Source organism: Lichenostomus cassidix, chromosome 10, assembly GCF_008360975.1.
Source record: "Lichenostomus cassidix isolate B80296 chromosome 10, HeHo_3.0, whole genome shotgun sequence".
Lineage (NCBI taxonomy): Eukaryota > Metazoa > Chordata > Aves > Passeriformes > Meliphagidae > Lichenostomus > Lichenostomus cassidix.
Window position 1 is genome coordinate 997,814 of NC_139491.1, and position 15,193 is coordinate 1,013,006.

General features: G+C 51.9%; 1 protein-coding gene across 2 annotated transcripts; it reads right to left on the reverse strand.

Moving 5' to 3' along the window:
• Positions 1-118: 118 nt before the first annotated feature.
• Positions 119-14,907, reverse strand: GLCE (glucuronic acid epimerase). 2 transcript variants are annotated; one of them, XR_014854222.1, is made up of 6 exons: positions 14,756-14,907; positions 10,962-11,034; positions 8,558-9,117; positions 6,178-6,450; positions 3,451-4,752; positions 119-3,380 (listed from the first exon to the last, which is right to left on the reverse strand). XR_014854222.1 is itself a non-coding variant. In XM_085070224.1 (5 exons), exons 3-5 carry the CDS (start codon positions 9,102-9,104, stop codon positions 3,728-3,730), a joined length of 1,845 nt encoding a protein of 614 aa, XP_084926350.1. In that variant the 5' UTR covers positions 9,105-9,117; positions 10,962-11,034; positions 14,756-14,907; the 3' UTR covers positions 119-3,727. The 2 variants fall into 2 exon arrangements, 1 of the variants encoding a protein (XP_084926350.1); XM_085070224.1 differs by having other exon boundaries at positions 119-4,752.
• Positions 14,908-15,193: the final 286 nt, after the last annotated feature.

A 15,193-nucleotide genomic window follows, 5' to 3' on the forward strand; every position in this document is an offset into this window, starting at 1 on the left:
TTTTAGGGAAAAAAAAAATTCAACATTTCCCACTTCTCCAGGGAAAAAACCTCCCAAAAATCATCACCTCCAGGGAAAAATCTGCAAACCCCCCTGAAATGAGGATGACAAACCGCACTTCCCTTAAGATAAAAAAATTTATTTTTCCAGTCTTAGAAAGCAGCTTTCCGCGAATCCCAAAGGCTTCCCCCATCCCCAAAATCCTTATAGAAACATAGTAGAACCTCTTCCCGCCAAAAAAATTCCGGAGGGGCGGAATACAAAACTATCCTGTGCACATTGTGCTTAAACTCCGAAGGCTCGGCAGCTTTCCGAAGGATCTCCCTGCCCAGAGCATCCTGTAAACAAATTATTGCATATTTTCCATCGGGATCCTCGGGAGAATCCCCGCGGGAATCCCGTCCAAGCGGCGCCCGGGGAGGAGGAGAACGGGAAGGATTCCAGGGAAGGAGAGGATTCCAGGGAAGGAGAGGATTCCAGGGAATTCCCAGCCCGTGGGAGGGTTGTGCTTGTGCTGCTGGGGAGCATGGAGAGGGAATTCCGTGGGAAGAGCCGATGGATCCTCGGGGTGAAGATCCAGGATTTTGGTCCCAAAGATCTTAGGGAGTTTGAAGGTGGAAAATGAACAAAAATCCCAAATCGGAATGAATTCCACAAAGTTTTGGGCACTGCTGGCTCTTGGCTCCACAGCCAAGGATCCTCTTCCAATTCAATGTAAGGAATATCAGGGGAATTCCTCATGGATTCTCCATGGTTTTGCAGCCTCAGTGGGAATTCCTGGATTCCCACCTGGGATAAGGTGATGGAAGGACAGGAGGTGGGATAGGAATAACTTGGAATGGCCATCCCGAAATTCCAGGGGTGGCCAAGGAGAGGGAATTCTGTGGGAAGAGCCGATGGATCCTCGGGGTGAAGATCCAGGATTTTGGTCCCAAAGATCTTTGGGAATTTGAAGGTGGAAAATGAACAAAAATCCCAAATTGTAATGAATTCCATGAACTTCTGGGCACTGCTGGCGTTGACTCCACATCCAAGGATTCTCCTCCAATTCACAACTCAATTTAAGGAATACCAGGAGAATTCCCCATGGATTCTCCACGGTTTTGCAGCCTCAGTGGGAATTCCTGGATTCCCACCTGTGCCAAGGCCAAGCTCCAACCCCACCACTGCCAGATTCCCAAAAAAACCAACCCAGAGGAATTGTGGCCTCTAAGGCACCAAAACCATCCCTGGAGCAGCCTGGAGTCTCTCCAGGATTTCCAGCTGGGAAAATGAAGGATGGAACACACGGGAGGGGGAAGGAGGGGATTTTTGGGAATGAAGCCTGATTTTGGGGTGGTTTTGTGTGAGTGTTGGGTTTCCATGGAAAAAAATTCCCCTCTGCTAGCTTTGGTATTGGGATTTCTCCTCTGGATGGATCCGATCAGAAAAGTCAGGAAAAAGTAATTTCCGAGATTGGTGAGGAATTTTTTAAAAAGCCTAAAAAATCAAAGCAATAAAAAGATGGAGATGGGATTTGTCCTTGTGCCTGGGATTTTGGGATTTTGGGATTTTGGGATGAGCTCTGTCACCAACGACATGGAATGGGAGCAGTGGGAATTCCCAGCTGGGGTCAGGCTGGGATCATGGAATCATGGAATGGCTGGGTGGGAATTCCTTAAAGCTCATCCCATTCCATGGGATAATTCCACCGTCCCAGGCTGCTCCCAGCCCTGTCCAGCCTGGCTTTGGACATTCCAGGGATCCAGGGAATTCTCTGGGAATTCCATCCCAGGGAAAGCTGCCAAGCCCTCTGGGATAAATTCCATTTTTAAAATGCTGGATGAACCCGAGCAGCATAAAAATCAAAACCACCCCAGGAAAAGCTTCTGGAATTCCTGAATTCCCTGAGGGACTCCAGACGAGCTCCAACCAGCAAATGTCCCCAAATGTCCCCAGAAATGGCCAAAGCTCAGAGGAACCTCCCAGATGGAATTACAAAATCCAAGAGAAAATGTGGAGTTCTGGGATAAGGGATCCCAGCTCTGAGGGAATTCTGGGATAAGGGATCCCAGCTCTGAGGGAATTCCAGGATAAGGGATCCCAGCTCTGAGGGAATTCCAGGATAAGGGATCCCAGCTCTGAGGGAATTCTGGGATAAGGGATCCCAGCTCTGAGGGAATTCCAGGATAAGGGATCCCAGCTCTGAGGGAATTCCAGGATAAGGGATCCCAGCTCTGAGGGAATTCCAGGATAAGGGATCCCAGCTCTGAGGGAATTCCAGGATGGTGACCTGGGGGTGATCCAGGCTCCCAGTTGTGCTTCCATGACTCCGGACACATCTTTTCCATGAAAAAACCCTCCAGCTCCAGGATCTCCAGGCAGAGAAGCGGCAAAAAATTCCAAACGTGGATTTTTCCTCCCGAAAAAGAGAATCCCTACGGAACCACCCTCCTTTACAGCCACACCTTGCACTCCCCAGGCTCCGGGCGATTCCCACGGGAGCTGCTCCGGCATGGACACAATTCCCACTCCGGAGGCTCCGGATGAACCCTCCAGGCCAGGATTGCGCTTCCAAGACTTCTATGGCTTCTGCAAACGTTTTCCTCGAGAAGGAAAAACCAATCCCAACCCAAGCCCAGCCTCGAATTCCGGGCCTGGAATGCTGAGGATGGGTGGAACTCCCCAATCCCAAACCTTCCCCAGAGCAATTTGAAGGATCTCTCCTTCTCCAGAACGCTCTGTAAAAAATTCCAGAGGGGGAAAGCCTTCCCTGGAGCAGTTTTAGGGATCGCTTCTTCTCCAGAATGCTCCACAAAAAAGCGGGATGGGAGGGGAGGAGCTCAGCGGAGTGCCGAGGGTGGGTGGAACTCCCTGATCCCAAATCCCCGATCCCAAATCCCTGATCCCAAATCCCTGATCCCAAATCCCCGCACCGGAACGCTGTGCCCTCCCCGGAACGGTTCGAAAGGATCGCTTCTTCCAGATGATCCGCAAAAAAGCGGGATGGGAGAGGAGGAGCTCAGCAGAATGGATGGAACTCCCCAATCCCAAACCTTCCCACACCAGAGCAGTTTGAAGGATCGCTCTTTCTCCGGAACACTCCGTAAAAAAGTTCCAGAGGGGGAACGCCTTCCCTGGAGCAGTTGGAAGGATCGTTACTTCTCTGCAACACTCCATAAAAAAGCGGGATGGGAGGGGAGGAGCTCAGCAGAGCGCCAAGGACAGGCGGAACTCCCTGATCCAGAACCTTCCTGCCCTGGAGCAGTTTGAAGGATCTCTCCTCCTCTGGAACGCTCTGTAAAAAATTCCGGATGGGGAACACCTTCCCCGGAGCACTTTAAAGGATCTCTCCTCCTCCTCCAGAACGCTCCGTAAAAAAGTTCCATAGGGAGCACACCCTCCCTGGAGCAATTTGAAGGAACTCTCCTCCTCCAGAACACTCTGTAAAAAATTCCAGAGGTGGCACACCTTCCCCGAGCAGTTGGAAGGATCTCTCCTCCCCCGGAACGCTCCATAAAAAAGCAGGATGGAAGGAGAGGAGCTCAGTGGAGTGCCGAGGATGAGTGGAACTCCCTGATCCCAAATCTTCCCATGCTGGAGCAGTTTGAAGGACCTCTCCTCCTCCTGAACTTCCTGTAAAAAGGTTCCAGAGGTGGCACACCTTCCCCAGAGCAGTCTGAAGGATCTCTCCTCCTCCGCAACGCTCCGTAAAAAATCCCAGCACAGCGCCGGCGCGGGAAAAACCTCAGTTGTGCTTGGCCCGCCCTCCCCTCAGGTAACTCTTCCACCTCTTGAGGAAGTCCCTGAAGATGGGCGCGGGGTCGACGGAGGCCAGCAGCTGGAGCTGGTTGATGTGGGTGGTGTGGTAGTCCCAGCGCGCCAGGTTGGGCGCCGTGCCCAGCATGAAGTGCCGCAGGTCGTAGACGCTGCCCGAGCCGGTGTCGAACAGCGGCAGCATGGCCTTGAGCGACGCCAAGCCCCTCTCGTACAGCAGCCTGGCCTCCCTGCCCAGCTTGTCCCCCGCCGTCTCCTTGAGGTCGTAGAGGCCGATCAGGGAGTACATGAAGCCGTTGAGCACGAAGGAGCTGGGCTGGGTGGGGTACTCCTCGTACCACTCGTGCCTGTCCATGAACACCGCCTTGACGCCGCGCCGCTCCGCCGGCAGCTTGAAGGGCGCCGTGGCTCTCAGCGCCGCGCTCAGGTACGCCGCGTCCTTGGTCAGCAGGTAGGCTCTGACCAGCGTGGACATGGCCTGGCCCTGCGCCATGGCCGAGTACCAGCCCGGCTCCAGGGATTTGAAGCCCTCTCCCAGCTTCCTGGTGACCATGATGGGCCAGCCGCCCCGCTCGTCCTGGTTGCGCAGCAGCCAGCGGCTGGCGGCGAAGAAGGCGGCCATGTGCGCCGTGGCCGAGATGGTGACGTTGTCCAGCATGCCGTGGCCTTTGGCCACCAACCTCAGCACCCTCTTGGGCATGATTTTGGTTTGCTTCACCGCCTTGGTGTTGGAGAGGCCGACGCCTTTGCGGAGATCGGTGAGGAGGTCGCGGGTCAGCGTGCTCCAGCTGCTGCGGGCGCCGATCCCGTAAAAGATGTCCTTGTCCTTGAGGGCGATGAGCTGCGTGGTGGACACGTAGTGCACGGTGAACAGCTGGTTCTTCTCCGTGGTCTCCAGCACCACCGAGACGCTGCCGTTGGTCAGCAGCTTCAGGTCGAAGGAGATGATGAAATCACGGCTGTTGTCCAGCTGAAGGGAGACGCCTTCGGAGGATTCTGGAAAATGAACCCAAAGAGCTGAGTTTGGCATTGGAACATTCCTGTTTTCCAAAGGTTTGGAGCAGGGAGACACCCCTGGAGGATTCTGGAAAATTAACCCAAAGAGGTGAGTTTGGCATCAGAATGTTCCCATTTTCCAAAGGTTTGGAGCATGGAGATGCCCTTGGAGGATTATGGAAAACTAACCCAAAGAGCTGAGTTCAGGACCAAAACATTCCCATTTTCCAAAGGTTTGGAGCAGGGAGACACCCTTGGAGGATTCTGCAAAAGCAGATCCTCATTCAGCACCAGCACATTTCTGTTCCCAAAGCTTTGGAGCAGGGAAATGTCCTCAGAGGATTCTGGAAAACCAACCCCAAAGAGCCACATTCAGCACTGAAACATTCCCATTCCCAAAGCTTTGGAGCAGGGAGACACCCTTGGAGAATTGTGGAAAAGCGACCCCAAGAGCTGAGTTGGGCATTGGAACGTTCTCATTTTCCAAAGTTCTGGAGCAGGGATTTTGGGATGTCCAGAGCCAGGACTCAATCCCTGGGAATCTCTCCCAGCTCAGGATATTCCGTGGCTCTGGAATTCCAATCCTCCATCTGACAAAAGCAGCTGCATCCCAGGGAAAGGGGGAAGATATCCCAGAATTCCCGGGAGGCTGGGAATAGCCCTTATCTCCCATCTGTCAGCAGCTGCTTATCACATTCCCAGCCTTTCCCAGCCTCCACTGCTGCTTCCAGGTCTTTTTCCAGCTTCTATTTTGAGCTGAAAGGCTCAGGGAATGTGACTCCTCATCTCCCTCTGTGACTGAATCCAGCGTTTCTCTGGAGGAAAATGGAGCTGGAAAAGCAGGGATGAGGGAGAAAATCAAGGGAAAAATCCAGAGGGATAGAAATCAAGGGAATGGATGAGAGGAATTCCACTTCCAAAGCTGAATGTTCCAGGAAATGAGGAAGGAAAAGGATGGGAAATGGAAAGGTGGGGAAGGAAAAGATGGGGAATGAAGGGTGGGGAAGGAAAAGGATTGGGAATGAAGGATGGAGAATGAAGATGGGGAATGAAGGGGAAGGAAAAGGATGGAGAATGAAAGATGGGGAATGAAGGATGGGAAAAGAAGGATGGGGAATGAAAAGGATTGGAAATGAAGGATGAGGAAAGAAAATGATTGGGAATTAAAAGGTTTGGGAATGAAGATGGGGAAGGAAAAGGATGGAGAATGAATGATAGGAAGTGAAGGATGGGAAAAGAAGGATGGGGAATGAAGATGGGGAAAGAAAATGATGGAGAAGGAAGGATGGGGAAAGAAGGACAGGGAATGAAAAGAACTAGGAATGAAGGATGAGGAATGAAAAATGGGAATGCAGGACAACCAAAACCACAGCACCCCCACAATCCCAAGAATTCTCACCACCCCCCAGAATTCCCACCACCCACCTGGACAGGAGAACTCCCTGACCCTGGTGAGCCTGGATTTGTCCCAGACGGTGGAGAGGGAGCAGCCCTTGGGCACTGTCCATTCCCCATCGGTGTCCTGATCCCGGTTTTCCCGGTTTTCCCGGTTTTCCCGGTTATCCCCGCCGGTCTCATACACCTCCACGCGAGGAGGGTTCTCTGTCAGGTTCTTGCTGTAGTGGCTCAGGCCGTACTGGGCGATCTGGATGGGGTAGAAGTAGCCCTGGGGGCCCCACTGGGTGGACAGGGGAACTCCTGCCGGGAAAAACATGGAAAAGTCCAGGGAAAAAACATGGAATAGTCAGCAGAATGCACTCTGGAATTCCTCCTCTGGGCCGGTGCCTCTGGAAAAGGGAATGTGGAAGGCCTGGGAAAGGAGGGGGTTGGGATTTTTCCTGCTAAAATCCAGAATTTTGGGATTTTTAGGAGGAATTCCTGGTGTTGTCTTCCCAACAGTCATGGGATGCTGGAATGGGTTGGGTGGAAAGGACCTTAAAGCTCCTCCTGTTCCAACTCCTTCCATGATCCCAGGTTATCCCAACCTTTCCTTGGACATTGCAGGGATCCAGGGGCAGCCACAGCTCCTCTGGGAATTCCAGCCCAGCCAGGAATTCCTTCCCAATATCCATCTAAATCTCCCCTTTCCCAGTGGGAAGCCATTCCCTGTTTCCTGTCCCTCCATCCCAAATCCCAATCCCTCTCCAGCTCTCCTTCAGGCCCTGAGGATTCCCTGAATCCTTCCCTTCTCCAGGAGAACATTCCCAGCATTCCCAGCCTGGCTCCATCCCCATCCCATTGCCACTCATCCCAAACATTTCCAAAGCCCTGAACAGATTTTCCCCCATGGATTTTCCCCCCCTCTGGGTCCTGGTTAATCCCAAAGTCTCTTCCATCCCCCACAATCCCTTTAACATCCCATAAATCCATGCAAATTGAGTCCATCTGTTCCAGGAGATTTTTTTTTCCAAGAGTTATTTGATGCTAACAGAGTCACAAATCTCTCCCATTTTCCCCAGGAGAATTCCCAGACTCTCCAAGCAGGATCTGCCCTGATTTTTCCAGCCATCCTTGGGATTGAGTTTTCCCCCACAGGAAAAATCCCAAAATCCTCCCAGGAGAGCACAAATCCTTCCCTAATTTAGGATCATTCCAGGTCTAAAAGAACCTGGAATTTCTTCCACAAGCTGGGAATGCTGAGAACAGGAAAATTATTCCAATTAAACATAAAAACAGCAATTTTCCCACTTATTTTGGTGTTCATCCATGTTCCTGATGGGATCTTTTCCTGCTGCCTATGGAAAAACCATCCCAGGAAAGGTGGAAATCCTCTGGATCCTGGGAGCTCCTGGAAGCTCAGTAAGCATTCCCAGTTAAAGAGGAGCTCGCCAGGAATGAAAGACATGGAAAAAAAACCCGGAATTTGCTGTAAAAGCTTCACTAGAGATTTCCAAGCCCTGCCAGGATGGAATTTTCCAGGTCACCGGATGGAACAGCAGGAGAGAAGAGGAACGTGGAACAGGAAGAGTTTCCAGCATGGAATGGGTTGGGAAGGGAAGGGAATTTAATGCTCATCCCATCCCAGCCTCCTGCTATCCCAGGCTGCTCCAGCCTGGCCTTGGGCATTCCAGGGATCCACAGCTTCTCTGGGAATTCCAGCCAGAAATTCCTTCCTCACCCTCCCAGGGAGGAATCTCATAAAATATCTCATCCCATATCCCATCCCAATATCCCACCCATCCCTGCCCTCTGGCAGTGGCAGACATTCCCTGTGTCCCTCCAGGCCAATCCAACTCATCCTCGAGGATTCCCAGGGATGGAGGTGCCACTGCCAACACCGAATTCCCATTTCTCTATTCCCAACACCACACCCCCATTTTTCCATTCCCAAAACCAAATCCCTGTTTTCCCATTCTCAATGCCAAATCCGCACTTTTCCATTCCCAACGCTAATCCAATGCTAAATCCCCATTTTTCCATTCCCACTGCCAAATCTGCCAACACCAAATCTCCATTTTTCCATTCCTACCACCAAATCCACCAATGTCAAATCCCCATTTTCCCATTCCTAACACCAAATCCACTAATGCCAAATCCCTATTTCCCCATTCCCAGCACCAAATCTCCACTTTCCCATTCCCAACACCAAATCCACGAACACCAAACCCCCATTTTCCCACTCCCACCACCAAATCCCCATTTTCCAATTCCCACCACCAAATCCCCATTTTCCCACTCCCACTACCAAACCCCCATTTTCCCATTCCCACCACCAAACCCCAACTCCCCCACTCCCACCACCACCCCCAGCTCCCTCCACTCCACACATTTCCGGGATCACCCCACTCCCAACCCCTTCCCTCACCTTCCACCCCGCTGATGCACTTGACGCGATCGCGCAGCTCCACGTTGTAACCCTCGAAGGACATGAACACGCCGTCCGGCCGGTACGGAGCGCGCTGCGCGTAAACCTTGGAGTAGCTGTGGGAAAACTCGAACCTCTCGTTGCCATCAGACTGGGAAATCCTGCCGTACACCTGGAAGTATTTCTCCACCCAGGAGAAGGGCAGGAACACCTCGCTGCCCTCGCGGCGCCCCTTGACCGTGTGCTCCTCGTTGATGACGCAGTCGATCTCCTCGTATCTCAACCTGCCGGCGATTCCCGCCGAGCCCGCCGGGATTTTGGGGTGATCCCGCGGCGGAGAGGCTTCCTCGCTCTGCGGCCGCACGCCGGCGGGGTCGGAAGCGGGGTTGCTGTTCCCGGGGTTCTCCGCGGGGATCCGTGGGACCGGGGAGGAGCGGCTGGAGGAGGAGGAGGAGCAGCGAGTCCAGAGCAGCAGGGAGAGCAGAGCCAGCAGGGAGCAGAGCACCAGGAGAGCCTTGGAGCTGAGCCGAGCCGCCAGGCAGCGCATGGTGCCAGCATTCCTGGGAAAAACGTGGAAAAACAGGGATCAGGAGAGGGGTTTAGGATGGTCCTAACTGGGAATGGTATCCCATCGGTATCCCAGAAAATGGGGACAGGGAAAGTCACCCAGCAGGGAGCAGAGCACCAGGAATGGCTTGGAGCTGAGCCGAGCCGCCAGGCAGCACATGGTGCCAGCATTCCTGGGAAAAACATGGAAAAACATGGATCAGGAGAGGGAAAAACAGGGATTCGGGATGGAATGGTGCCTGGGAAACATCCCAAAAAATAGGGACAGGGAAAGTCACCCAGGAGGGACCAGAGTCTTGGAGCTGAGCTGAGCCACCAGGCAGTGCATCGGGTCAGCATTCCTGGGAAAACATAGAAAAACAGGGATCAGGAGAGGGAAAAACAGGGATTCGGGATGGAATGGTGCTTGGGAAACATCCCATTGGTATCCCAGAAAATAGGGACAAGGAAAGTCACCCAGGAGGGAGCAGAGCCTTGGAGCGCAGCTGAGCTGCTAGGCAGCGCATGGTGCCAGCATTCCTGGGAAAAACATGGAAAAACAGGGATCAGGAGAGGGGTTTAGGATGGTCCTAACTGGGAATGGTGCCTGGGAAACATCCCATTGGTATCCCAGAAAACAGGGACAGGGAAAGTCATCCAGGAGGGAGCAGAGCCTTGGAGCTGAGTTGAGCTGCCAGGCAGTGCGTGGTGCAGCTTTCCTGGGAAAAACATGGATGAATATGGGATAAGAACAGGGATAAACAGGGATCAGGACAGGAGTTTGGGAATGGGAATGACTGGGAATGGTGCCTGGGAAACATCCTAGAAAATGAGGACAGGGAAAGTCACCCAGCAGTGAACAAAACACCAGGAGAGCCTTGGAGCTCAGCTGAGCTGCCAGGCAGTGCGTGGTGCAGCATTCCTGGGAAAAACATGGAAAACATGGATCAGGACAGGGATTTGGGATGGTCCTGACTGGGAATTGCATCCAGATCAGTGTCCCAGAAAACAGGGATGGATATGGGATCAGAGCATGGATTTGGGATGGAATGGGGCCTGGGAAAGATCCCAGAAAACAGGGACAGTCACCCAGGAGGGAGCAGAGCCTTGGAATTTTCAACAATTGGAACTTCCAACAACTGGAATTCCAAGCATTGGAATTTTCAACAATTGGAATTTTCAATCAATGGAATTTTCAAACGATGGAGTTTTCAAAAATTGGAATTTCAAGCTTTTTTTCCCTTGGGAATTTGGTTTTTCCTGAAGTTTTCCACAGTGGGATCAGCCCCAAGTGATAAAAACTGGGAGAAATCTAAAAATAATCCCGAAATTTTAGGATAAACTGGAAAAACGGGATAAAATCAGGGAATTTGCTTGGGAAGATCCAAGCTGCAGTTTGATTCCTGGATTTCCCACACGATCCCAAATCCCAGGAAGTGGAATTCCAGGGTTTTCCCTGCTATCCACAGGGATAATGAGATGCGATATGCAAATGAAGCTCATTAACATATCCCCCACATCAAACGATCCCAGAATTTCCCCGGGAATAACTCCCCAGGGATTGATGGAAACAACTCCCAAACCCAGGGAATTCTGCAATTCCCACTTTTCCAAGGTGAGGCTTCACCTCCTCCCCCTCATTCCCACCCTCGGGAATCGCTCTGGATCCAGGAAAACCTTGGAAAAATTGGGATTAATAACCCCTCTGGCTCATCCCAGCTATCCCTGAAAACCCGGAGTCACCTGGGAATTCTCCAGGATCAGCCTTAACCCTTCAGGGAAAAGCTGGAAAATCGGGATACAAACTCCAGTTATCCGGAAAAAACCTGGGAATAGGGAAAAGCAGCTCCTCCCTTACCTCAGGCAAAGGGAATTCTTGGAATTCTAACGCATCTTCCAGCGGCAGCAATTCCCGGGATTTCAGGCGATTCCTGCAGGGAAAACAGGGAAACGTGGACGAACTCCAGCAGCTCCGGAGTGGAGTTTTCCCTGGAAAAAACCCTCGGATTGCCAAAAAAATCCTGCTATTCCCGGAGAAACCCTGGGATTGCCGGCTCCCGAATTCCAGGCTGGGCGGGATTCCCGAAGGATCGGCAGCTGGGATGTCACTTCCTCCTCCCCCTCCCGATCCCGAGGAAATCCCGGGGTCGCTTCCAGGAGCTTCTCCCGAAGAATTCCAAAGGGAAAGGAAGAATTCCAAAGGGAAAGGAAGAATTCCAAAGGAAAACCACCACGGAAAGATCGCTGGTTTAGCCCCAAATGATGCCGCGGAGGGAAGAATTCCCGAGGGAAAATCCCTTGGAATTTGCAGCCTCGGATCCGCGCTGAGGCTCTGGAATTCTCCAGGATTTAACTCCCCAAATTCCAGTTTTTATTCCCAGAAGAGGATTAATTTTTTTTTCCCCTCCAGCTGTTGTGTTTTCCCGGATCAAATCCAGGGAAAAACCCTTTGGATTTTTTGTTCCTTCAAGCAGGGATGAGCCCAGAGCAGCCTCAGGATCCATGGATTTTTCGGGAATCAGGATCCCAACCTCTGGAATTCTCTCCCAGCCTTTCTCAGCCTGGAAAATCTTTCCCTCCTTCTCTTCCCAGATTATCCCAATCCCACAAAACCTCAGCTGTCAGATTCTCCTGGGAAAGGTTTGGTTTTCCCAAGGATTCCAAAGCCAACCAGCATTCCAGGTTTTTCCAGCCACATCCAACACACTCCTGGCCTTTTCCAAATCCCTTGGGAATTTTCTCCCGGAATTAACTCCATAAATCCCTTTGATCCCAATTCCTGCTGGGAATTTTTTTTGTTCCCTCTCATCCTCCCTGCTGGAAGTTCCATTCCCTAATTCCTAAAAATTCCGATTTCCCTGGAAAGCTGGGATGAGCCTCCAGCAGCTGGGAATGCTGGAAAAGAGATCCAAGGGAGAAATCCTTGGAATTCCAGAGAAATCCCTCTGGAATGGCTCTGGAAAAAGCACTGGGAAAAGGATTTGGGCTCTGAGTCCTCCAGGAATTCCAAATCCAATCACATCCAAAGGCAAATTCCAGGCTCAATTCTCAATTCCCAAGGAATCCTGAAATTCTGGGATGCTTTGGAAAAGTCCTTCCCGGCAATCCCGAGCATGGATTTGCTCGGAATTTCCCAAAAAACCTGGGAATGAGCAGCCTGATCCCAGAGCTCTTCCATGCTGGAATCAGGGAAAACATGGAAGCAAATCCAGGGATTTCCACGCTGCTGCATCGTCCAGGGAAAGGGAATTGTCATGGAGAAGCTGAGGGGGAAATTGGGAATTCCCAATTTCCTCGGAATTCTTCAGCATTCCCGAGGATTGCAGAGGAAATTCCAGAGGATTTCACTGCTGCCTCATCCCTGAATCCTTCCCAGCATTCCCAGCCTGCCTCCAACCTCTGGAATTCTCCCTTTTCCCATCCCATCCTTTCCATGGAACACCAGGAATTCCCTCCTTTTCTCCCCAGTGTTTTGTGCACAATCCAAAGGCAAGTTTTCCCTGATTTTTCCCTGATTTTCCCAGATTTTTTTCCTAATTTTCCTAGATTTTTTCCCAGGTTTTTTCCTGATTTTCCTTCCCCACATTTTTTCCTGATTTTCCCCTAATTTTCCCAGATTTTTCCCCAGATTTCTTCCTGATTTTTCCCCGATTTTCTCCTGATTTTCCCAGATTTTTTCCTGATTTTCTCCTGATTTTTCCCTGATTTTTCCTGATTTTTTCCCAGATTTTTTCCAAGATTTTTCCTAATTTTTTCCAGATTTTTTCCCTGATTTTTCCCAGATTTTTTTCCCTGACTTTTCCTAGATTTTCCCCTCATTTTCCCAGATTTTTCCCAGATTTCCCCAGAATTTTCCCACAGCACGAATTCCTTATCCAATCCCTTTTCCCGCCCTGGCAGAGCTCCAAGCCATTCCAGGAAAACCCAAATTTCCATGGAATTTCCACACTCCCTGTTTGCCCTGAGGTCCAAAGATCACCTGGAAAAGCAGAATGACCTCAATTTTCCAGAATTCCCAACATATTCCCAAACTTTAGGAGTCACCAGAGGGGGAAAAACACCTTTTTGATCCCAAATTCCCCAGGGAATTCCAACCCCAAACACATCCATGGATTTTTTTCAGGATTGTTATCCCGAGTTATATCAAATTGGGAATCTCAAAATATCCTGAAATTCCCTTTTTTTTCCATGCTCAGTTTGAAGCAGGAAGACTTGGAATTTTCCTGGTTGATGGAAAAACCAAAAGGCTTCAATTTCCCTGGAAAAATAATTCAAAATTTCCAATTCCCACTTTTTTTTTTGGGCTGCAATTCCCACATTCCAAGGGGAATAATGGGAAGATTCAATCCCTGGATTTACAGGAATCCTGGGAAGAGGGGAAAGGAATTCCAAAGTATTTTTTTGGGATGGGAACTCCAAGAAATTCCTCCCATTTGTATCCTCCTGATTTCCGGGATTAAAAAAACACCCAAAATCTCCCAAATTCTGGGATTTCTCCCAGTTTTCCACACCCTGCAATGTTCTCCTCATCCCAGCTCCCACAAAAGTTGGGATGGGGTGGATTTTCCCTCTTTTCCTGCCAGGAAATTTGGAGATTATTTGGATTTTCCTGATGATCCTCAGGATTTCCAGCTGGTCCAGAGGCTGAGAATTCCCAAAAAAAAAAAAAACCTCATTCCATTCCTTGGAATTCAATCCCATCCAGGATTATTCCCACAGAAAACTCCCAGAGCTGCAGCTCCTTAAATCCTGGATTTTCCCAGGAAAACAGGAAATGGAATTCCCAGCTGGAATATCTCTGCAGATTCCAGAAACAGCTGGAAATTCAGGATGGGAATTCCATGGGCTGACATTCCTTGGAATATCCAAACCAACATTCCCGGTGGGATCTGTGCTCCCTGAGGCCACGGAAATCCCTGGAATTGCACAGAAATCCCTGGAATTGCTCAGAAATCTCGGGATTTCCCAGGATTTCTCTAGGATTTTCCAGGATTTTTCCCCACGATGATCCCCCTTGGCTGGATTTGGATCCCATGGAATTCCAGGTTTTCCAGCCGGGATTGCAGGTTGGTTCTCCCAGCTCTGGGAATGGCTTGGAGCTCTGCCAGGGCGGGGAAAGGGGTTGGATAAGGAATTCCTGCTCTGGGAAAAATCCGGGAAAAATCAGGAAAAAAATCTGGGAACAATCAGGAATCCCACGGGGGGGAAGGCAGGGAGTTCCTGCGGGTTTTCCTCAACTCCACAGGCCAATTCCTGAATTCCACAGCCCCATATCCCAAAATTCCACAGCTCCATATCCCAAAATTCCATAACCTCATATCGCTGAATCCCACAGCCCCTATTCCCGCCCCCTCAGCCCCTACTCCCCCAGCCCGTATCCTGTACTCCAGCCTCTCCCAGCCCCCATTCCCGTATCCCAAATCCCAAACAATTCCCAAATCCCACATTCCCCATTCCCTCCCAGGCTCTCTCAGCAAGCGCCAGGCGGCCCGAGCACGCCCAGCCCCGGCAGCCCCGCTGGATCGCGCTGGCCCGCGTCTCTCGCATTCCCACCATTCCCGCTATTCCCGTTATTCCCGTTGTTCCCGGTATCCATTCCCGGTATCCATTCCCGGTATCCATTCCCGGTATCCATTCCCGGTTCTCCCCTACCTGCTCCCGGGCCTGCCTGCCGGCGGAACCTCCGCGCGGGGCAGCGGGGGGAGCACGGAGGGGCAGCGCCGCGCCACGCCCCCCCGCCCGCCAGCCAATGGGAGAGCGCGGGGGGCGGTGCGCGCGCGGGGCGGCGGCCAATCGGAGCGCGCGGCGCGGCGGTGCTGCCGCCACAAGGGCGCCGGGCGGGGCGGGGAGAGGCGGAGGAGCCACCGCCCTGGGGACAGCGGGGACAGCAGGGACAGAGGGGACAGCGGGACAGCCGGAGCGCTGTGCTCTCCCTCACGCGGCCCGGCGCTCCGCTCTCGCCTCCCCGCGGCCTCCCTCAGCGACCCCGCCCAGCCTTCCCGCGAGAGCGGCCCGCGGCAGCCAATCAGCACGGCGGGTTTGGGGGGCGGGGCTTCCTGGCTGGCGGCGCAGCTGATTGGCTGAGCTAGG